At 43.2% G+C, this 23,675-nt stretch overlaps 1 protein-coding gene across 6 annotated transcripts in view; it reads right to left on the reverse strand.

Moving 5' to 3' along the window:
• Positions 1-5,205: 5,205 nt before the first annotated feature.
• LIPH (lipase H) overlaps positions 5,206-23,675 on the reverse strand; it is a 53,055-nt gene continuing 34,585 nt past the window's right edge. For 4 of the 6 annotated variants that reach the window (XM_086397617.1, XM_086397612.1, XM_086397606.1 and 1 more), the window contains 3 exons: positions 21,942-22,053; positions 8,627-8,800; positions 5,206-6,981 (listed from right to left, as the gene is read on the reverse strand). In XM_086397617.1, coding sequence (XP_086253743.1) covers positions 6,894-6,981; positions 8,627-8,800; positions 21,942-22,053 — 374 coding nt within the window. In that variant the 3' untranslated portion in view covers positions 5,206-6,893. Of the gene's footprint in view, positions 6,982-8,626; positions 8,801-12,593; positions 14,011-21,941; positions 22,054-23,675 lie in introns of those variants that run through there. The other 2 variants (XR_015162954.1, XM_086397625.1) reach the window with 2 other exon arrangements.

Genomic DNA, 23,675 nt, shown 5'->3' on the forward strand with positions numbered 1-23,675 from the left:
ATATCATTCAAAGCTCCTCTTGGGCTACATAAAGAGCACCTGTCAGAATTCAAAGTGTACAAGGTCCTAACAAGCCCACGTCCGGCAATTTAACCCATAGATAGGCCCTTAGGCAGACAAAGATGTTATGTTCAAGGGTATTCTGTCGGCTTTGTTTTGATATGAGGGTATTGGGAACAACCCAAATGCCCATCATTTGGGGACTATCGAGGTTAATTATGGTATATTCACAAATGGAACAAATACTAAGCAGCTTATTGAAAAAGGGAAGCAGCTCTGTGTATCCAGATACAGTACAGTAGCCAGAGAGATGGGTAGGATAAAAATCAAACAAGTTGCAGTGTTAGACTATATTATGATTCATTTGTAGGAAGAAGAAAAAAGATATATTTTATATTTTCAAAATTCTGGGATTTGCATGAAGGAAACGAAATGACTCAATGTCTGGGATTTGCATCAAAATAATGGGAAGAAGGGAGAAACAATGACTTTTTAACTCCACTTCTTTCAGAAGAAGGCTTTATTAGCATCTTTATCTTGCTGAAGTTGTTGAAGACAATACAGATTTTAAACTTCACCTTCTTGACCTGAATCTGAAAATAATGGCTTGTAAGGATATAAACAAAACAGTATTGGCCATTGAGTTGATAATTACTGAAGCTGGGTGATGAGTGCAGGGAGGTGGATTTTACCATTTTCCCTGTTTCTATGAATGTGCAAAGTTTTCCATTTTAAAACATGTGTGGGACTGTTCTCAGCCCTCCATTCTTTTCCTCCCTTCACATTCCAGCTGAATACACATGGTGTTAGTTTGTGCCTGTGACTACACTCTTCACTGGCAAACTTTTCTGCCTGAAAACTCCTACTCTTTCATCAATACACAGGGCAATTGTCATCTCTTCTGAGAAGCCTTCTCCAGCTCCTGCAGTCCAAAAGGCTGTTCCTTCTCTGTGCTTAGGGCGGCCTGTGAAGTGTCTTTATTCCTGCGGTTGCATATACTCTGCTCCAGTGTCATCACCCATCTCTCCAGGAGACAGTGAACACTTCTGTAAATGAGACAAGGTCTCACCATCCTGTGTCTGTCCCAGCCCTTAACCCTGTGCCTGGCTTTTCATTGGCACTTAATAGAAAGAAAGAAAGTGAAGTCTCTCAGTGATGTCTGACTCTTTGTGACCCCATGGACGGTAGCCTGCCAGGCTCCACTGTCAATGGGATTTTCCAGGCAAGAATACTGGAGTGGGTTGCCATTTCCTTCTCCAGGGAATCTTCTCTACCCAGGAATCGAACCCAGGTCTTCTGCACTTCAGGCATGCTCTTTACCGTCTGAGCCACCACGGAAGCCCAAACTAAAGAAGGTCCTACCGAGATTTGAACTCAGATCGCTGGATTCAAAGTCCAGAGTGCTAAACATTACACACTTACTAATAGTTGGTTAAATCAACGGACAAGCCTAGGGAGGAAATGACTGGTTGTTTGGTTTGGACCATGTTGATTTTGAGAAGTCAAAGGAATATAGGAGGAGAGAAACTGAATGAATAATGACACTGAGCCTGTGCCAGCAATGTGCACAGCAGAGAACAGGAAGAAAAGCTCCTGTTCTCAAGGGCTTCGCTTTGCCTTTGGTTGGGGGAGAGTATGGAGAGTTACAGAGCATGATATTGCTACAGAGGAAATGATGTGGCCAAGCTTCCAGAAAAGCAAGTATCATCATCCCTTTTATGGATGATGGCTGAGCAGGTGTTCACATGGAGTCACTTTAAGGGTTGATGAAGTCCAGAGCTGTGAGTGTCGAGCAGGACTGCATTAAACATCGGTCCCTTACAAGCCCATGCTCCTTGCTCCGCCTGGCACTGACACCACCTCTCAACGCACAGGTGAAAATCCAGAGCTTGGGCTAAACATTCATACGTTCTGTCTAGAGGAGACTGTTGAAACGGGACAGGGGGAGGTCTCTTAGGAAGACCATAAGAGGGAAAGTAATAGCAGCTGAAATTCATTGAGTCTAGGCACAGCTGACCCCACAGGAAACCTTTTACACACATGAATGTATTTATTTATCATATCATGAGGCAGGGGCTCTTAAAATCCCCCACTTTACAGTCCAGAGAAGGAAAACTTAGGCGAAGAGAATTCAGTAAACGGAGGTCACATCCCAGCGGACAACAGAGTCTACCTGCTTACCCTATATTACCTTTTGCAGAAAAGACTGAGATCAGAAGCCTGCTAAGGAAATAGTAGAGGCAGTGAAAGAGAACAAGATAGCTCATTCAGGGATGTTGGATGAGAGAGAGGGTGGTGGGGAAGAGTGTACTAAGGGCCCCAGAAAGACTGTTAGAAAGGAACCAGTGCTGTGTCAGAGTCCGTGGAAAAACCCAGCAGGGAGACCTGAAGGACTGTGGGACTCAGCCACCACCAGGTGGAAAGGGACTTTTGACAGCTCATTTGGAAGACACAAACCTTATTTCCTATAGGCTCACTGCCCAAGCCCCTGCTTGTTGCCCCTGACCTATCCCCCTTGCCTCCTTTCCTGATTTCTCCTGCTCAACCCGTCTGCTTTGGGGAAGAAACCCTGGACTGTGTTCCGCACTACCAGCCCACCTCCAAAATGATCATGGTCTCCCTTCTGGCCCCCAGCCAAGCACCTGCAGAGCCAGCTGCAGCCTGCACAGCTTCCACTGAGGCCACTCAGTTACAGCACATGCCAGGCAGCCTGTAAAGTACAGCAGCAACCCACCACCAGGGACACATGTTGGACTGGGAAGCAGGTCGGGGTAATGGTTCGGGGGTGGGAAGGAAGAAAAGCCAAGAGGCTCCAGTGAGAATGAATTAGCCCGTCACTCCCTGTGGCTCTTTGTCTTAGGGCTCACCCTCCTCTTCTGGCTTAGCTCTGATCAGACCACATGGCTTTGCATCCGCATTCCTGCTCCAAGAACAGGATGGACACCTGCCCCAAGAGGAAGACCCAAGGGCCAAGTCCTCTCCCTGGACTTTGGAATTGGACCACCTAGTGAGTGGTCCCAATGATCCCAAGGACCCCAGTGACCCACAGCTGCCCTGTGGAGTGGGTGGAGCTGATGCAGAGAGAGACATGGCAGAGCACAGGGTTAATAAAGTCCCATGGACTCTTGTTGCTGAAGGCTCCAGGGTGGCCACCATCCCTGATCTTCCTGATGTCTGATGGTTCAGCTCTCTCTCGGGTTCCACAAGTCCTCTCTCTAATAAAATCCAGGCTAATATGAGTGGATTTCTGCTGCTGGCATCCCAGGTCAGGAAGGAGAACACAGGAGAGGGTGGGAAGTTTTGGAAATAAGTATCTTGATGTCTCAGAGAAGGCGATGGCACCCCACTCCAGTACTCTTGCCTGGAAAATCCCATGGATGGAGGAGCCTGGTGGGCTGCAGTCCATGGGGTCGCTGAGAGTCGGACACGACTGAGCGACTTCACTTCCACTTTTCACTTTCATGCATTGGAGAAGGAAATGGCAACCCACTCCAGTGTTCTTGCCTGGAGAATCCCAGGGACGGGGGAGCCTGGTGGGCTGCCGTCTCTGGGGTCGCACAGAGTCAGACACGACTGAAGTGACAGCAGCAGCAGCAGCATCTTGATGTCTAAACCAGAATGGAGGTGGCTCCCTCAAGTCCCTGAGGACAAATCCACTCCATTCTGCCCAACAGACATCAGTTGGGCTCCTGCTTTGTGCCTGGCATTGTGGTGGGTGCTAGGGTAGCAAAGACAAATAAGCAGCAACTGCTCCCATGGTGCTCACAGCCTTGGAAGAGATGCCAACATGGAAATATATTACAATATGGCTGAATACCAGCAGCGCCAGAAGCACATACAACGTTGGTGGCAGAGTGGGTGGTAGAAGAGAGCCGTGGAAGAGCAAGCCTGGCTCAGAGTCCCCCAGAAGTGCCTGAGGATCCTGGAGGGCTTTAGCTGAGGTGCAGAAACAGGGGAGTGGGCGAGGGCAAAATCTCCTTGTCTTCAGGATAGGTGAGCTTGCTGCAGGATGGTATCGGGACCACCTGAAAGTTGTGATGAGGGGTGAAAACAAGAGCCAAACTCTCTCGCCCAGGAAGCCCGCGAAGTGGGCAGTGGACCAACAGAGACGAAGGAGATAAGAGTAAGAAAGGTGCCTGGGAGAGAGGTCCAAGGCAGAGAAGGGTGGGCGCCCCCAGGGAAATGGGCTGCAGCTGGGGGTGGAGGGCTGCTCCTTCCTCACAACTGAGCATGACTCCGTAGGGCTTACAAGATAATGGACAGTGTTCATTTAATATTTCCTGAGCGCAGACTACATTGTAGGCATCACACTAGGCACACAGCCTGTGCCTGGCAGATCAGTTTAGTGGAGAAGACAGACATTAATCAAATAATCATACACATATGTGTTTAAAAAATATATATATATAAATGGCTATAGAAGGGGGTGTCCAGCACACTCTATGGAAAAATGAGGGCCGGGGACACTCCCCTGAGGAAATAACCATCCAGTGAAGGTCAAGATGCTAAGTAGGAGGAGATACAGGTGAATAGAAGAGGGGACAGGGTAGGCTACAGTTTAACTGCATCTTTTCTGGGGATTCAGATGAATACACTGACAAAGAGAAGGAAGAGAGGCAAGGATAACTGGAGACAGAGTTCCAGGGGCTTGGGAAGAAAGATTCTGAGAGTGGTCATGCCTGTCACTGCCTTCATTTCACCTGATCACTATCACATGAAACTCACTGAAATCCACCTCCACTCCAGGGACCAAACTTCTTTCATTTATTTATTTGCTCATGCATCCTCCCACCCCACAGTGAGGTGGGTACCATGCTAGGAGATGCCAGGAGAAGAAACTCAAAGAAACCCACTGGCCTGAGGAGCTTATAAATCGATGGAAATGCTGTTCCTGGCATTTTTCTGCTGTTTTGATCCCCCGCTTACCAAGGAAAGCAAAGAGGACAAAAAAGTAACTATGCTAATCAGAATACAGGACCAGTTAAACTCTAAAAAGAAATCAGAGCCTATGAGCACCCAGATCTCTAAGTCCACCTCTGCTGGAAACATGGGAGGCTGATAAAACGTCCAGGTGGGCAGGAGCATCACTGAGCTTTCCTCCTTCCAGAGTTCAGACATTCACCGCAAGCATCCCACACTTCAGTGGAACAGACTCTGGATTTGCTGTGTATGTATAAATAAAGATAAGACGTGCCACACAGTATATTTACAGAGTTCCATCATTTATGAAACAGAGATTCCATTTAAGACTATTCTCACAGAAAGCAGTAGAAGAGCAGTCACTTGGATGGGGAGGAGGCTAGTGGACCTGTGACTTTCAGGAACCTTCCTGCAGTGGTCACAGCTGGGCAAGGGGTGCTGTCCACCCTTTGGCCCTGTCTCCATCCTGGACATCTGCTCAAGGATCACCCTCTTGTGGTTCTGACCCCTCTGACCTTGGCCCTTGGGGGACCTCTTGACTTGGCTGTTGTCATTCCAGATTCATATATCATGCCTCTTCCTAGAGAAACCTGAGAATTCCTCAGACTGGAAGATTCAGATGCTCCAAGAGCAAATAAGTTAGTGCTTTGAATTCACATGTTAACAAATAGGTTGTTTATCATCACTCCAAAAGAATAACACAAATAACCTCTAACAGGTGGGACAATGGATGGATGATTGTTGTTGTTTAGTGGCTAAGTCGTGTCCAACTCTTTTGAGACCCCATGGACTGTAGCCTGCCAGGCTCCTCTGTCCATGGGATTTCCCGGGCAAGAATACTGGAGTGGGTAGCCATTTCCTTCTCCAGAGGATCTTCCTGACCCGGGGATTGAACCCACGTCTCCTGCATTGGCAGGCAGATTCTTTTTTTACTGAGCCACCAGGGAAGCCCTGGGACTATGATAGCATATTTTTATTTTGCATTTGTGCATTTCTAAATTTCCTTCAATAATTACAGATTACATTGATAAAAAAGAAAAACAAAAACCTTTCTTAAGTATTGCTTAAAATGAGGGTTGCATGTAAAGTGATGCTTCTTCACCTTAAGTGAAAAACAAGCTCCACGTCCTCTCTCCTGCCTCCTGCCCTATTCCTTGTCCCTTTGAGCAGGGCTTCCCCTCTGTTTCATCTGCTCTTCTTCCCTCATCCACTTACTGTCTAGTCCAAGCAGCTGCCCTCTTGGTCTGTCCCTACCTCCTCCTGCACTAACCCACTTTAAACAAGGCAGGAAGCCGGGGGTATGGTTTTCTGCCTTCCTAAAGCAAATAGCCTAAGAGAGAAGCTGGTGTTGATAAGGAGAAGCTCTCTTGTTGCACATTAGATAAGCCATATCAAAATAGATAAAAGCATATTCACATGTATCAAGCCACTGACAGAAGTGGCACCCAGGGGATTTCAAAGAACCCGTCACAGTCTTGCCTCCTAAGCCTACACGAGAGCCCTGTGAGGTAGGTCTGTTTCCATTCCCTTCTTTGTGCAAAACCTGGAAGGATCTGGCGTGGGGAGCATGGAGTCAAGTTCAAAGGGAGGCCTCCAGCCAGTCCTTCCCTTAAGATGCCTGGATGGCCACTGTGATGGGCAGAACTTCCCGAGTGACAAGCAGCAGAGTTGACAGGTCGGAACAAAGGAGGCCCCAGGACACAGCCTAGCATGGTGCTGGGCCGTCCGGAACCTAGCTATTTCTGATTTGCCCTACTTAGAGACTCCCTTCCCAGGACTGTTTCATAATCCAAGGTTGTTTGACATTTTGCAGTGTGACATCCATAGGACATTACTGTAAAAGGGAAAAAAAAAACAACAACCCTGGTTATTCCATACTTTTTGTGCCTTGAGGAAAAGATGAAGTGAAGCTTTAAAAAGCCTGCAGTTGTAGCATTCTTGACATTACTTGTACTTAGGTGTCCTGACAACAATTACATTTGCAGCTTTGGGCACAGAATAGGTTGGAAGACTGTTTCAACATTTTCCATCAGTACAAGATCATACCGACACAACTGGGGCCTGTAAAAACAAAATGAAATATCCCTGTCAATGCAATGATAAAAATACCCTATTCTAGTAGAACAAACTGTATAATCTCTCTCAGATATAAAATTACTTAGCAATTATTTTTAATGTTCTAGGAAAATGCTTGCAGTAAATAAGCAGAGTCATAGCAACAACAGTAAATAAACTAACACAACTTTGTAAAGCAACTATATGTCAATAAAAATTAATTAAAAATAAGAAATCATGGTGTTAAATTTTATTTACCACATAATTTCAACTAGATTTTTAAAAATAGAAGATTTAAAAAATTAAGCAAAAATTTTAACAGTGGTTGCCTCTGAATAATGACATTATCTATGATATTCTTCTTAACACTTTTTGTACTCTTCAGATTTATAAAATGAATATGTATTCCTTTGACAACCAGAAAAGAAGTATTAAAAGGTCCCAGTTTGAGGTTCCCTAGTGGTCCAGTGGTTAAGAATCGACCTGCCAATGCAGGGGACACAGGTTCAATGGCTGGTCCAGGAAGATCTCACATGCTGTGTGAGCAATTAAGCCCATGGGCCTAAAGCCCATGCTCCACAACAAAAGAAGCCACCACAGTGAGAAGCCTAAACATCACAACTGGAGAAAGCCCATGTGCAGCAATGAAGACCCAGCACAGCCAAAAATACATAAATAAAAATCTTTTTTTAAAAAAGTTCCAGGTTTAAGATATCATGACTATCCTTGGGGAGTAGGAGGGGGTGGGACTTGTATTATTAAATGTTTTAAAGTATCCTAAACATTCAGGAAAAAGGAATTTATAAATGTAAAGCAATAACTGCTCACATCATTTTCTGTCTCTTCGTCCACAGGTTGACTGCAAGGACTATATGTAAGTGTGGCATTACTCACAAAGCATACATACCATCACAGCTTTGTTCTTTCTCCCCCTTTGTCTTTGTCTTTCTCTCTGTACACACAAATACACACTGTTTATTTTTTCTGAACCGACTGAGAATGGGTTGTTTACCCCTTTAACACTTCAGCATGTTTTTCCTAACAAAGACCTTGTCAGTGCAGTTATCAAATTCAATGTTGATATGTACTTCTATCCTGTATCAATGCAATAAAATATTTCAGATTTTCTGTACCTTTTTTAATGCTGGGCCGTGTTTTATCAGTTTGCCAAATTATATGAGGATTTCTTTTCTACAACAGAGTATCAGCTTGCAAAAAACATGGGTGGAGTGCTAGGGAATAATTGTTTAAACATATAACAACATTATTTCTTTGGAGTATTGGCCCATTTATCTTTAAGTGCATACCAGTAAATTTTTCTTGGATTACTGGGCAACTTTTCTTTTAATATTTATTTTCAATTTATTTTTATTTATTTGGCTGCTCTGGGTCTTCATTGCAGCATGTGGCCCCATGTGGGGCCAGGGATCAAACCTGGCCCCCCCAGATCCCCATTGCAAAAGTGGACCTCAGCCATGGACCACTAGGGAAGTCCCTAGGAAATTTATTTAATCAAATCTAGTTCTGGAAAACCCCTCACTTCTTTCATTGTGATTACTGAAATCCTGCTGAAACATCAGACCAGCAAGTTGGACAGGAGTCAATAACATCTTTAGAAAACAAGAGCCTGTCAGACCCTGCCTCAGCTTACCTCTCTGGATGGCCAAGTGACCTTAACTTCATTCGGAGAATCCTGAGCTTGTACCTCGGGCCGATTACAGATCCTGTAGAGAACACCAAGGAAATGGCTTCCACTTTATCCAGATCTTGATTGAATCTTGCAAGCAGGCTCACTTGGTGGTATTTCTGAAATGTTGCAGGTTCACTGGAAGGAAGAAAGAATATATTTTTAAGTGAATCTAAATTACCAATGAAAGAAAACCATTTGAAGCCTACAGATCACTCATTAGCAGGTAGCCATTTGACCCCATAGCCTGCACTAGGTGACTTGCATGAGCAAAGTCCATTGGATTCCAAAGGATCAGCAGAAGTGAAGCTCTGACCCCAGGACTGATGAAATGCTGTGACACTGGAAAGGTGTGTGCTGCCTACCTGCTATAGGTCAGACAGCCTCCTTGTCTCTTGACACATATCTCCAGTCCCCTGAAAAATTCTGCAAGGTATTACTGTCTTTATTTCACAGACAAGGAAACAGATGCTCACAGAGCTTAAGCTCTCCCAGGTCACAGGGCTTATCTATAGCAGTGCAAGAAGAAGAACTAGGTTCTGGCTTCTCCATTGAACTGCATTGTTAGATGCATAGGTATATTTTTTAGCCAAACTAGATACTAATTTAGAAGTTGTGCTTAAGCATGTATTTTTTCAGTTCTACCTCTCAAGGGAAACCTCAAATTAAAATAGCTACATCACAGGTTCCAATAATTTTTGCTAAGTGTGTGGAGATGTTTCCTACAATTGGAATCCCAAATTGAGCCTAAGGTGTGTCCAGTGGAGCTTTAGCTGGGTACTGTCCCCCTGGGGAGCTGGAGAGTAGGCTATGGAGAAATGATTGCTCCAGAAACGAATCCTTAGTTTGGAGGTGGAGATGGGGGTGAGGAGGTGCTTGTTGCCCCAGCCTCACTGTCAGTCTTGTGGAAAGCTGAAGTGCTACACATAGAGCTAATCTAAAAGGTTGCCCAGATTTTGGTTTCCAAACATCATCTCCACAAAAAAGGAACTAGGGCTCCCGGGAGAAATAGTTGATTTCAGGGCTTGGGCAGGGAAAGCACAAAGTGATCCTAGAATGATACGTATGCCGAAAAGTAAGAAATACTCAAAGAATGTTAGAGATGTTCAAAAGAATATGGAATCACTTCAAACCCACTAGGATGGCTACTGTAGGAAAGAAACAAAAACCACAGTAAGTGTTGATGCAAGTATGGAAAAATCGGAACCCTTGTATGTATTGGTGGGAATGTAAAATAATACAGCCACTATGACAAACAGTAGGAAGGCTCCTCAAAAAATTTAAAGTAGAACTACCACATGATCCAACAATTCTACTTCTAGCTGTATACTGAAAAGACTTGAAAGCAAGGTCTCAAACAGATATTTGCACACCCATGTTCATAGCAGCATTGTTATAATAGGTAAAAGGTGAAAGCAACTCAAATGTCCATCAATGGATGAACAGATTTTTAAAATGTGGTTTGTACATACAATGGAATATTAATTCAGTTTTAGAAAGAAAAGAAATCCTCTCACATGCTACAACATGAATGAGCCTTGAGGACATTATGCTAAATGAAATAAACCAGTCACAAAAAAATAAATACTGTTGAGTCCACTTATATGATGTGTCTAAAGTAGTCAAAGTCATGGAAACAGAAAGTAGAATGGTGGTTGCCAGAGAATAGAGGAAGGGATAAATAGATGTTATTTAATGGGTATAGAGTTTCATCTTTGCTCCTACTGCTGTTTAGTCACTAAGTCATGTCCGATTCTTTGGGACCCCATGGACCGTAACCCACTAGGCTCCTCTGTCCATGGGATTCTCCAGGCAAGAATACTGGAGTGTGTTGCCATTTCTTTCTCCAGGGGATCTTCCTGACCCAGGGATCGAATCCTCGTCTCCTTTCTTTACCACTGAGCCACCTGGAAAGCCCCAACTGAGGATAAGTCTCCACTAATAAAATAAAAATCCATGAATCCATATTGATATAAACTAAGAAATGAATAAATAAGTAAGAAGAAAATGCCTTTCCTAAACATTGACTTAGAAAAATCACCATATGACGGCCATCAGAGTAATAATTCAACCACAGAACATTAAAACTAGTGGGTAAAAGTTTGAGGAGTAATGGACAATTTACATAGTCTCAAAGTACCCAGCCACAAAATACAGTGGAGAAACTTGGCAGAAATCACCTTAATCAATTGATCCATGTTAATGAAACAAACCAAAATTGTGAGCCTCCTAACATGATGCACTGAGACACACATGACTTCACCTTTGTGATGTCCTTGTCAAAGATGAATGCCCTGAATCTAATCATGAGGAAACATCAGGGAAACCCAAACTGAAGACATCCTAAAAATAATCGACCTGTAATCCTCAAAAGTGTCAAGGTCAAAAGAGTTGAGGAAAGGCAGAAGAACTGTTCCAAAGTGAAAACTAAAGAAACAGGACTACCAAATGCAGCCAGGGATCCTGAACTGAATCCTTCTGCTACAAAAGGATGTTTATTAGGAAAATTAGTAAAACTAGAAATGGGGTCTCAGGATCAGTTCAGTTCAGCCACTCAGTCATATCCGACTCTTTGGGACCCCATGGACTGCAGCACGCCAAGCCTCCCTGTCCATCACCAACTCCTGGAGTTTACTCAAACTCATGTCCATTGAGTCGGTGATGCCATCTAACCATCTCATCCTCTGTCGTCCCCTTCTCCTCCCACCTCAATCTTTCCCAGCATCAGGGTCTTTTCAAATGAGTCAGCTCTTCACATCAGGTGGCCAAATTGTTGGAGTTTCAGATTCAACATCAGTCCTTCCAATGAACACTCAGGACTGATTTCCTTTAGGATGGACTGGTTGGATCTCCTTGCAGTCCAACGGACTCTCAAGAGTCTACTCCAACACCACAGTTCAAAAGCATCAATTCTTCAGCAGTCAGCTTCTCACATCCATACATGACTACTAGAAAAACCATAGCCTTGACTAGATGGACCTTTGTTGGCAAAGTAATGTCTCTGCTTTTTAATATGCTGTCTAGGTTGGTCATACGGAGAAGGCAATGGCACCCCACTCCAGTAGTCTTGCCTGGAAAATCCCATGGATGGAGGAGCCTGATAGGCTGCAGTCCATGGGGTCGCTGAGAGTCAGACATGACTGAGGGACTTCACTTTCACTTTTCACTTTCATGCATTGGAGAAGGAAATGGCAACCCACTCCAGTGTTCTTGTCTGGAGAATCCCAGGGACAGGGGAGCCTGGTGGGCTGCTGTCTATGGGGTCACACAGAGTTGGACACGACTGAAGTGACTTAGCAGCAGCAGCAGGTTGGTCATAACTTTCCTTCCAAGGAGTAAGCGTCTTTTCATTTCATGGCTGCAATCACCATCTGCAGTGATTTTGGAGCCTCCAAAAATAAAGTCTGACACTGTTTCCACTGTTTCCCCACCTATTTGCCATGAAGTGATGGGACAAGATGCCATGATCTTAGTTTTCTGAATGTTGAGCTTTAAGCCAACTTTTTCACTCTCTTCTTTGACTTTCGTCAAGAGGCTATTTAGTTCCTCTTCACTTTCTGCCATAAGGGTGGTATCATCTGCATATCTGAGGTTATTGATATTTCTCCTGGCAACCTTGATTCCAGCTTGTGCTTCATCCAGCCCAGCGTTTCTCATGATGTACTCTGCATATAAGTTAAATAAGCAGGGTGACAATACACAGCTTTGATGTACTTCTTTTCCTATTTGGAACCAGTCTGTTGGTTCCAAACAGAATCAGCATCAGATGGTAGCAATGGATCAATGATATTCTCTTATTCTGATGATCAATTGTGGTTATGTAGGAGAGGGTCCTTATTTGTAGAAAACACACTACAGTACTTTGTGTTGATGAACCTGCATGTTGGTGACAACTATAGGATGGTTCAGAAAAAGAAAAAGCTCATAGTACTACTGCAACTTTTCTGTAAACTTTAATTTTTCACAATAAAGAGAAAAAAAAAACCCAATAGGAAAGGAGTGGTTTAACCAAAAAGGGTTATAAACAGTTCAACTCTAGTCCTCCTTGATCAGAGTATAGCAATGGAAAAAGGGATCCTTCCCACTTCTCCAGGGGCAGTTGTAGAACCAGAAAAAGGTAGGGACTCCAGGAGGAGGTGATGCCACCTGCAGATGGCAGAATCCAGTGAGGGTGCTAGGGAGGCGGACAGGAAAAAGGAGACCTGGATCTGATCAGGGTTGTCTGTGAGCCCAGGTAAGATGCCCTCTTCCACCAAGAGCGAGGTCTAGAGATACACAGGGAGGCACTAACCAAGGCTGGGTTCCTACAAGAATAAATAGAGTAAGAGCCAGTGAACTATGGGTTCTGGCAGTATGGTGCACTAAATACCCTGTAAATAACTCATAAGAGTAAATACAATTACAAACAACAACAACAAAAGTTAAAAACCTTTTAAATTGCATTGAACTAAGAAGAAAGGAAAGAATACTGAGGAACCCTCAAAATACATGAAAGCAGAAATCCAAATAGATAAGGGGAATACTGAAATCACCCTAGGTTGGTCTTTTTTGGAACTTGGTAAGCTTGTGCTTCAATACTCATGGCCTTGCAGGGCAGTAGGACATGAAACAAAGTCTATGGGCTCCTCAAGGTCAGGAGTTGAATAGGAGGCATCTAGGGGCAAGAGTGAACTAAACATGAATTTGAAATAAATAACCTTCTACCACCTCAGGGGACAGAAAATTTCCCCCCTCAAATCTTGACACTATGAGAAGCTAAGATGCAGATTGCTTACATGGGTCAGCAGTTTCACTTCGAAGTACTTGGTCCGAGAAACCTCAGGTTTAAAAAGTAAAGCCGTCCCAGATTGATGCTATCTCCAGGAACTAGACTGACGCAAACACAAATCCCTTCTATAGCAATCTACTTCTACTCAGATCCTCAAAGAATTCCCACACATAGTAAAATAATTACAATAATGATAAAGGCATTTGAAAGGGAGCGGGGAAAGCCACGGGTTTCGGGCTTTATGACCGCTAGCTGCAGGCAGAAGGATGCAGGCGGGAAGATGCGCGAGTGCCCTAGGTACTGGCGGCGGGGTGGCACAGCCGCCTGATCCATGCGGCATCTGTGCGGCAGCTGCAGGCAGGAGGCTCCTCCGCCTGGCCTGGGTGTGAGTGAGGAGGCCCCGTGGAGGAGGCCGGTAGAAGTGAAGTGACCACGGGGGTTTGGGACCACCGAAGCGATCTTCTCAGGGGAACCGTGTGCACCGGGCAGACCCCGGGCATCCTCTGCTCTGCAGACAGGGGGCAGGCAGCCCACCTGCCCGTCCCCTCTGCACCAGACCCTGATGGATCCAAAATGCTAACTGCGAAAAGAAACAGGAAAAAATACAAAAGATCAGAATGTTAAAACCTACCAAGATTTCTCAGAATTGTCAAAGAGCATACAAATATGTGCTTACATGAAGAAAATGTGATGCAAGAAGTACTGCACTCAAGCGACCTGGTAAGGAAGCACTTGCCAGTGACTGTCAGTCTCAGTTAAGGGTTTCACTGTGGAATTTCAAACTGCCAAGGGATATGGGAAAACATTTAGGCACAGACCCCCAAAATAATGTCCCATAAAAGGAAAGAGAGCCAAAGGAAGTCCACCAGTGAATGCTCCTGTTCTAGGGAAGCGGGGAAAGTGGCCAGAGCAGCCTGACTTCCCATAATGTCCTCAAGAAGAGCCAGAATATCACCCTCATGCTGCAGCCTAAGAGTATTTTGCTGTTTCAAACTGAAAATTGTCTTGAGGAAAAGTCTGTTTTCCAGTGCTTTAGGGAACACCACACATTGAAGACTTATATTCACCTGACTGAATAACAACCAAGAAAAGCTGCAGAAGCAAAATTTCTTAAGAAAGGAATTTTAAAAAGAGACATGACAGAACTTCCCTGGTGGCCGGGTGGCTAAGATTCCTCACTCCTAATGCAGGGAACCAGGGTTTGATTTCTGGTCAGGGAACTAGATCCCATGTGCCGCAACTGAGAGTTCAAATGCCACAACTAAAGATCCTGCATGCCACCATACCACAGCTAAGATTGGGAGTGGCCACATAAATAAATATTCCAAAAAAAAAAAAAAAAAAAAAAAACTCCAAAGGGATCAAAGACCTAAATGTGAGACATAAAACTATAAAAGCCTTGTACCCAGAATATATACAGAACTTTGCAACTCAAAAATAAACAGCTAATTAGCCTAGTTTAAAATGGGTAAGGCACACAAAAATTTGCACCCAGATATCTTTAACAGCTTTATCCAAAACTACTAAGACGGGGACTTTCCTGGAGGAAAAAAACCTGCCAAGATGGAATTCCCCGGGTTCTAGTGGTTGGGGCTGTGTGTGCTTTCATTGCTGAGGGCGTAAGTTCAATCCCTGGCTAGGGAACTGGGATCCTGCAAACCTCTCAGTGCGGCCAAAACTTTTTTTAAATTAATTAATTTTTAAAAAGCTGCCAAGATGTCTTTTGTAGGTGAATGGATAAATAAAATGTGATAAACCAGCTTGTCATTGGTGCTGTTGTTTAGTTGCTAAGTCATGTACCACACTTTGCCATCCATGGACTATAGCCTGCCAGGCTCCTCTGGCCATGGGATTTCCCAGGAAAGAATACTGGAGTGGGTTGCCATTCCCTTCTCCAGGGGATTCTTTGCGACCCAGGGATAGAAACCAAATCTCCTGCATTGCAGACAAATTCTCTACCACTGAGCCACCAGGGAAGCCCATGATACATCAGACAATAGAAAAGGAAATGAAGGTAAAAGAAAATGAGCTGTCAAGTAATAAAAAAAAAAAAAAAAGGAGGAACTCTAAATGCTTATTACTAAGTGGAAGAAGCTAATCTGAAAAGGTTACCCTACTGTATGATTCTAATTATTTGACATTCTGAAAAATGCAAAACTATGGAAACAGTAAAAAAAAAAAAAAAAGTCAGTGGTTGCCAGTGGCTGGGGAAAGGAGGGATGAATAGACAGAGCACAGATTTTTAGGGCAGTGAAACTATTCTGTGATCCTACAATGACAGACATATGTCATCGTACAATTGACAAAACTCATAGAATGTACAACACCAGCAGTGAACCCTAGTGTAAACTATGGACTTTGGGTAAGAATAAGGTATCAGCGTAGATTCTTCAGTTGTGACAAATGCACTATGCTGGTGCCAGACTTTGGTTCTGAGGGAGGCTGCCCCTATGTGGGGGCAAAAAGAATATGGGAAATCACTGTATTTTCTGCTCAGTTTTGCTGTGTACTTAAAATTGCTCTAAAAAATAAAGTCTATTTAAAAGGAAAAATGGGCTTCTATGGTGGCTCAGACAGTAAAGAATCTGCCCGCAATGCAGGAGACCCGGGTTTGATCCCTGGATTGGGAAGATCCCCTGGAGAAGGGAATGGATACTCACTCCAGTATTCTTTTTTTTTTTTAATTTATTTATTTTTTAATTGAAGGATAACTGCTTTACAGAATTTTGTTGTTTTCTGTCAAACCTCAACATGAATCAGCCATAGGTATACATATATTCCCTCCCTTTTCAACCTCCCTCCCATCTTCTTCCCCATCCCACCCCTCCAGGTTGATACAGAGCTCCTGTTTGAGTTTCCTGAGACATACAGCAAATTCCCATTAGCTATCTATTTTACATATGGTAATGTAAGTTTCCATGTTACTCTCTCCATACATCTCACCCTCTCCTCCCCTCTCCCCATGTCCATAAGTGTATTCTCTATGTCTGTTTCTCCATTGCTGCCCTGTAAATAAATTCTTCAGTACTTTTCTAGATTCCGCATATATGCGTTAGAATATGATATTTATCTTTCTCTTTCTGACTTACTTCACTCCGTATAATAGGCTCTAGGTTCATCCACCTCATTATAACTGACTCAAATACATTCCTTTTTATGATTGCCCACTCCAGTATTCTTGCAAGCAAAATTCTAAGGACAGAGGAGTCTGGAGGGCTACAGTCCACGGGGCTGCAAAGAATCAGACACAACTGACTAACAAAAGGAAAAATGGGTAAGGGATCTGAACAGACATTTCTCCAAAGAGCTATACACATGGCCCACAAGCACATGAAAGATACTCAACATCATTAAATCATTAAGCGAGCGAAGTGAAGTCGCTCAGTCGTGTCCAACTCTTTGCGACCCCATGGACTGTAGCCTACCAGGTTCCTCTGTCCATGGGATTTTCCAGGCAATAGTCCTGGAGTGGATTGCCATTTCCTTCTCCAGGGGATCTTCCCAACCCAGGGATCGAACCCGGGTCTCCTGCATTGTAGACAGACACTTTACCGTCTGAGCCACCAGGGAAGTCAATAGGAAGTTGCAAATCAAAACCACAATGTGATATCATGTAATGCCCACGAGAATGGCTGTAACAAAAGACAGACATGGATGAATGGATAAACAAAATGTGATGTATGCTGCTGCTGCTAAGTTGCTTCAGTCGTGTCCGACTCTGTGCAACCCCATAGACGGCAACCCTACCAGGCCCCTCTGTCCCTGGGATTTTCCAGGCAAGAATACTGGAGTGGGTTGCCATAACATTCTCCAAATGTTATGCATATATACAATGAAATATTGACAGTGAAAGTGAAAGTCACTCCATGGAATTCTCCAGGCCAGAATACTGGAGTGGGTGGTCTTTCCCTTCTGCAGGGGACCTTCCCAACCCAGGAATCGAGCCCAGGTCTCCTTCACTGCAGGCGGATTCTTTACCAGTTGAGCCACAAGGGAAGCCCAAGAATACTGGACTGGATAGCCAATCCCTTCTCCAGTGGATCTTCCTGACCCAGGAATCGAACCGGGGTCTCCTGCACTTCAGGCAGATTCTTTACCAACTGAGCTATCAGGGAAGCCCAATGCAATATTATTCAGTCTTAAAAAGAAAGGAAATTCTGGTCACAAGCTGTAACATGGACAAAACTTGAGGACATAATGCTAGGTGAAAAAAGCCAATCACGAAAGGACAAATACTATATGATTCAACTCATATGATGTCTCTGTGCTGTGTGCTAAGTCGCTTCAGTCATGTCTGACTCTTCGTGACCCCATAGACTGTAGCCCACCAGGCTCCTCTGTGCATGGGATTCTTCAGACAAGAACACTGGAATGGGTTGCCATGCCCTCCTCCAGGGAATCTTTCTGATGCAGGGATCAAACCTGCATATCCTGCACTGGCAGGTGGCTTCTTTACCACTGAGCCACCAGGAATCCCATAATGTATCCAAAGCCATCAAATTCATAAAAATAGTACAATGGTGGTTGCTATCGGAAATGGAAATTTTTATTTAATGGATATATAGTTTCAGTTTTTCAAGGTGAAAGTTCTGGAGATCTGTTTCACAACAATGTAAACACGCTTAATAAGAAACTGTACACTTAAACATGATTAAGATGGTAAATTTTATGGGTTTCTTAATTATAATTAAAAGTCTTAAAAGACTGACGATAAGAATCTTGGCAAGGATGTGGAGGAAATGGAACTCTCATATATTGCTGGAGGGAGCGTAACATGGTGCATCCTTTTTTGAAAACAGTTTGGTTGAAGTTCCTCGAAAAGTTAAACACAAAGTTCTGTATGAACAAGAGAGTCCACTCCTAGGTATATACCCAAGAAAAATGAAAACCTATGTCCACACAAAAACCTGTACATACATGTTCATAGCAGCATTATTGATAACAGCCAAAAGCAGAAAGAACCCAAATATCCTTCAACTGGTGAATGGGTAAATAAAATGTGGTATGAGTGAGCAGACTGTGCAGTGGAAGCTTGCTGAGCCAGAGGTCAGTGGATCAAAATAAAATATGGAATGTCCATAAAACAGAATATTATTCAGCCATAAAAAGGAATGAAGTACTGATGAATGCCTCAACATAGATGAATCTTAAAAATATCACGTAAAGCGAAACAAAACCCGCATATTGTATGATTCCATTCATATGACTTGCCTAGAATAGAAGAATCTATAAAAACAGAGAGCAGATTAGTGGTTGGCAGGAGCTGGCCAGGAGGAAGGAATGAGGAATTACTACTGACAAGTATGGGGTTTCTTTTTGAGATGACAAAAATGCTCTGAAATTAGATGGTATTGATGGTTTCATGTTTTGTAAATATACTAAAACCCCGTGAATTACAAACTTTAAAAAGGTGAATTTTATGGTATGTGAATTATATCTGAATTTTTTAAGGTTAAAAAAATAAGAAATACATTTGAATCATGTGTAGAGGGAGAATCAACAGGCAAGTAATATCCTTGAATGTGACTTCATATGTCCCCACTGTCTGGTAAGACTGAATAAACTCAAGCAGTATGTGTGTGTGTGTGTTAGTCGCTCAGTCATGTCTGACTCTGCGACCCCATGGACTGGAGGCCACCAGGCTCCTCTGTCCATGGAACCAGGCAAGAATACTGAAGTGGGTTTGCCATGCTCTTCTCCAAGTTACCTCCCCAACCCAGGGACTGAACCCAGGTCTCCTGCATTGCAGATAGATTCTTTACCATTTGAGCTACCCAGAAAGCCCCCAAAACTCAAGGTACATACCCTAATATTATTTTCCTTTTCTTAAATTGTAAAGATACTGAATACTAAAATGTTAAAGTTTACCTGGCAAAAGAAAGAAAAGTAGCCATAATCTTACCACAAAATAGAACAATTATTTACTTTTTTCCCATATATTCTCTGATCGGTGGTGACTTTTTCACAAACTAACTAAAATAGAAATGACTGGACGTGCCTTTAAAAAGATGTTAAGCTCTCTATCTTAATCAAGAAACAAGCCTTCATAAAAGAGAGAAAGGAGCCTCCAAATTTAGGAATTCCTGCTGCTGCTGCTGCTAAGTCACTTCAGTCGTGTCCGACTCTGTGTGACTCCATAGACGGCAGCCCACCAGGCTCCCCTGTCCCTGGGATTCTCCAGGCAAGAACACTGGAGTGGGTTGCCATTTCCTTCTCCAATGCATGAAAGTGAAAAGTGAAAGTAAAGTTGCTCAGTCGTGTCCGACTCCTAGTGACCCCATGGACTGCAGCCTACCAGGCTCCTCCGTCCATGGGACTTTCCAGGCAAGAGTACTGGAGTGGGTTGCCATTTCCTTCTCCATAGGAATTCCTACTTGGGAGAAATTTACTATAAAAAATTCAAATTTCCAAGACATGTAAAGCAAATATGTAACCCAAGTTTTGCTCCTCATAGAACTGCAGTCTCCCTGCTGTTTCTTAGACTCTCCAGATGAGGGCTCTGCCCACCTTTCTCATTGAAGCCTATAAAGTACCTGAGACTGGTTTCTCAAGATTGGGCCCCTAGCAGTTCCCTCCCTGAAAATATGGACTGGGGATCTTGATGCTGAAAAGAGTGTGAAATTGGCCACATCCCTTGCCCTCCCTGAGCCTCAGTTTCCTCATATATAAAAATAGGGATGGTAATACCACCTCACAGGGTTTTAGTGAGAGCTACATTAACCACTATCTGTAATGTGCTTAGTTCAATAAACAAAGGCTGTTATTATTGTGTTCCAAGGATGCATTTGAAAAAGTCATTTACAGGGAATTCCCTGGAGGTCCAGTGGTTAGGATTCTGCATTTTCACTGCTGAAGGTTCGAATTCAATCCCTGGTTAAGAAACTAAGACCCCATAAGCCACATGGTATGGCCAAAAAGAACCCCCACACCTTCCCTATTTATCTGCACAGTGAGCCAGCCCATAAGATGATTGCCAGTTTCAGATGACCTTCTACATGGTCCTCTATGAATGAGGCCAAGAGACAAGACAAGCGTCCAGAAGATAAAAGGACCCAGGAAACAAAATGAGTCTCAAATGCTTTTGCTTAAATTAAAAGGTTTGGGGATTTGCCCCCTTTTTTCTTGATTATAGAAGTAATAGAAGAAAAAATTATTAGTTCTTTTAAAACTATATGTATACAACAGCACAGAAAACTGAAAAGGAAAGAGAAGCTTTAGAAAGGACTCATATCGCTTCCACCCAAGGGGCAATCTAACTTACTTTGACTTGTTTCTTTTTCATTATTTTGACATTGTTGTAGTTGTATACTGTATATGATTTTATAAAATATAACTTTATTTTTTCCACTTAGTGCATTATAAGCATTTCATTTAATGTTTCATAAATAACTTCAATACTTGAATAATGTTTTATTATATGGGGATATTTAACAATTTCCCCTTCATTGGACTTTTAGGATTTTTCCAATTTTCTATTGCAAAATACATTTTCTGAGTGTCAGAGACATACATATATATGTTTGTGTATATATGTATATTATGAGCTCAGAAAAGAATAGAAATGTATGTGTGTGGGCATGGGATGGTTGGGATGTGGCAGGGGTTTGGACTTTTATGTCACATATTTCCTTACTGCTTTAAATTGTTTACAGTGAGCAGGGATGACTTTTGAAATTAAATGTATAAGCAAACCTAGAGACTGTCATACTGAGTAAAGTTAAGTCAGACAGAGAAAGAGAAATCTGGTATGATAAAAAAGAAATGATACAAATGAAGTTATTTAAAAAACAGATTCACAGACTTAGAGAACAAACTGATGGTCACCAGCGGAGAGGAATGAGAGGAAGGGAAAGTTAGGGAGTTTGGGATTGACATGTACACACTGCTATATTTAAAATGGATAACCAGGAATTCCCTGGTGGTACAATGCATAAGAATCCATCTGCCAATGCAAGGGACACGGGTTCGATCCCTGGTCGGGGAAAATTTCCCATGCTGTGGGGCAACTAAGCTCTAAGCCAACATACCTAGCGCCTGTGCTCCACAACGAGAGAAGCCACCACAGCTAGAGAGTAGCTCCTACTCACCTGCGCATAGCGGTGAAGATCCAGCACAGACAATAAGTAGATAAAGTTATTTAGAAAATAAAATGGATAACCAACAAGGACCTACTGTATAGCACAGAGAACTCTGCTCAGTATTATATAACAAACTAAATGGGGGAAGAATTTGGAGGGGGAAAAAAGGGAAGGAAGGAGGAGAGGGAGGAAGGGAGGGAAGGGAGGGAGAAAGAAGTGGGGAAGGAAAGTAGAAGGAAAGAAAATTTCTGCACCAGTTCCATTTGTAAACAGTCTGAAAGATCAAGAGCCACAAAGCAACATATTCCCTTTATATCTTTCACAGGACAAAGCCACGTACAGTTCTATGATTAAAAAGTTGATATATTTGGAATTTAACTTCCCTGAACAAAAAAGAAAGTAGCAAATTGCAAATAATCCTAGCCCAACTTACTGATTGATTTTGGATTCTGTCGTGTTTCCAGCTTTGTCTTTCAATTTGATTGTAATGGATCCTCTTCTTACATTCTTATTCCAGGTTATAATATCCACAAAGTAATGATATACTTCAAAACAGGGAGAAAGCATGGTGTGAGAGAAATATTCCCAAATGCTTTCCTGAATGTTCAGTTCCTGAAAACCTGACCTACCTAATAACTAGGTCTCTTTTTCCCTTCCTCTCTAGTTTTTCTGCAAAGATTCAGGGCAGAATTTTCCAATATTTCTCTCTATTCTCTTTGGTAAAGATGGCCTGAGTGATGGCAGAACTCAATGGTATCCAGTTGCCATGTTCAGGCACCACTCTCGGATCAGTGTTCCCACGTTAATGACTGAAGTTTCATGGCCTACTGCCAAGTATGAATGATTCACCACAATTCCTGCCCGCTTCAGAATAAACTAAATAGGCCATGTGGAGACCCTCACCAGCTGACAAGGCCTTCGCAGTCTGGGTCACGTCCACCAGCCTACCCAGCCTCCGTCATCTCTGCCCAGTCATGCCATAATGCCACCTGCACTGCCACGCTCTCTCCTGTGTCTGGGCTTTGTCCCATTTGCCAATTCATCCTTCAGGTTTTGACTTAATGCACTTCCTCGAGGAAGCCTTCACTGATGCTCAGACTAAGTCAGGTCTCTCTCAGAGTTCTTATCATGCTCTGGTATTCTCCCCTCATTAGTCAGCACACTTTACTGTATTTACAAAATACAAGAAAAATGATAATCAAAAAAGTGGTAAGTGAATGTGTATATCCATGCAAATATTGCCTGTGTGATGTCTTATGGGGTTAAAAAAAAAAAGCTAAAATATTTTAATGCTACAACAATAACTGGGAAGGGATGATGATTCCTTTGTAATCCCAGCAGAAATACCTATCGATACCCATTGCTTGCTTGCTAAGTCACTTCAGTCGTGTCCAACCCTGTGTGACCCCATGGACTGTAGCCTGACAGCTGTCCATGGGATTCTTCAGGCAAGAATACTGGAGTGGTTTGCCATTTCCGTCTCCAATTGATACCCATTAATTCCTACTGAATGAACGAGGGCACATAATATGTCCAGAGAACTTTTCTTCCTATCTACTCTTTCTTCCTACCTACCCCAAGGTTGAGAATGATCTGGAAAGATGGGGATCCCACCATGATAGTCAAATTTACTATCTCTGGGTCAGACTTTCAGAGAAGGGCAAAGAGGCTCAGGGAGATGACAGTCCTACGAGGGCATAACGTCAGCCATGGAGTTGCTGTTTCATGGCCTGTTATTACTCAGGAACTTGTCCCATTTGGATCAGGCAGATTCCAAACCCTGAGCTGCTACACATGCTCCAAAAGAGGAGGGAAACCTGGTGATGTGCAACCCCCTTTAGAAGGGAGACTCCCAAGGAAAGTGAAAAGGGAGATAAGATTGTAAGATGTACATCTACCCAGGGAAATTCCTACTTGCTTCCTAGGGCATCTAATTATCTGCTGGCCTATTTAGCCTCCATCTTGAATACCCAACCTCTCAATGTCATTAGAAGGTCACTGTGGCTACTTTGGAGCTGGAATTGGCCTATAGATGTCGCTGACAGCTGACTTTTCCTAGTCATAACCTCATGTCTCAAGCAAATTTTCTGGAAGATCTCAGGAATTAGAATGGCCATCCAGTGGAGTTAACAACTATGACTTGTTGAGATTTTAATTCTTTTAACCC

This window comes from Bos grunniens, chromosome 1, assembly GCF_055505025.1.
Source record: "Bos grunniens cultivar Pamir isolate PY7600 chromosome 1, Bosgru_T2T1.0, whole genome shotgun sequence".
NCBI classification, from domain to species: Eukaryota; Metazoa; Chordata; class Mammalia; order Artiodactyla; family Bovidae; genus Bos; species Bos grunniens.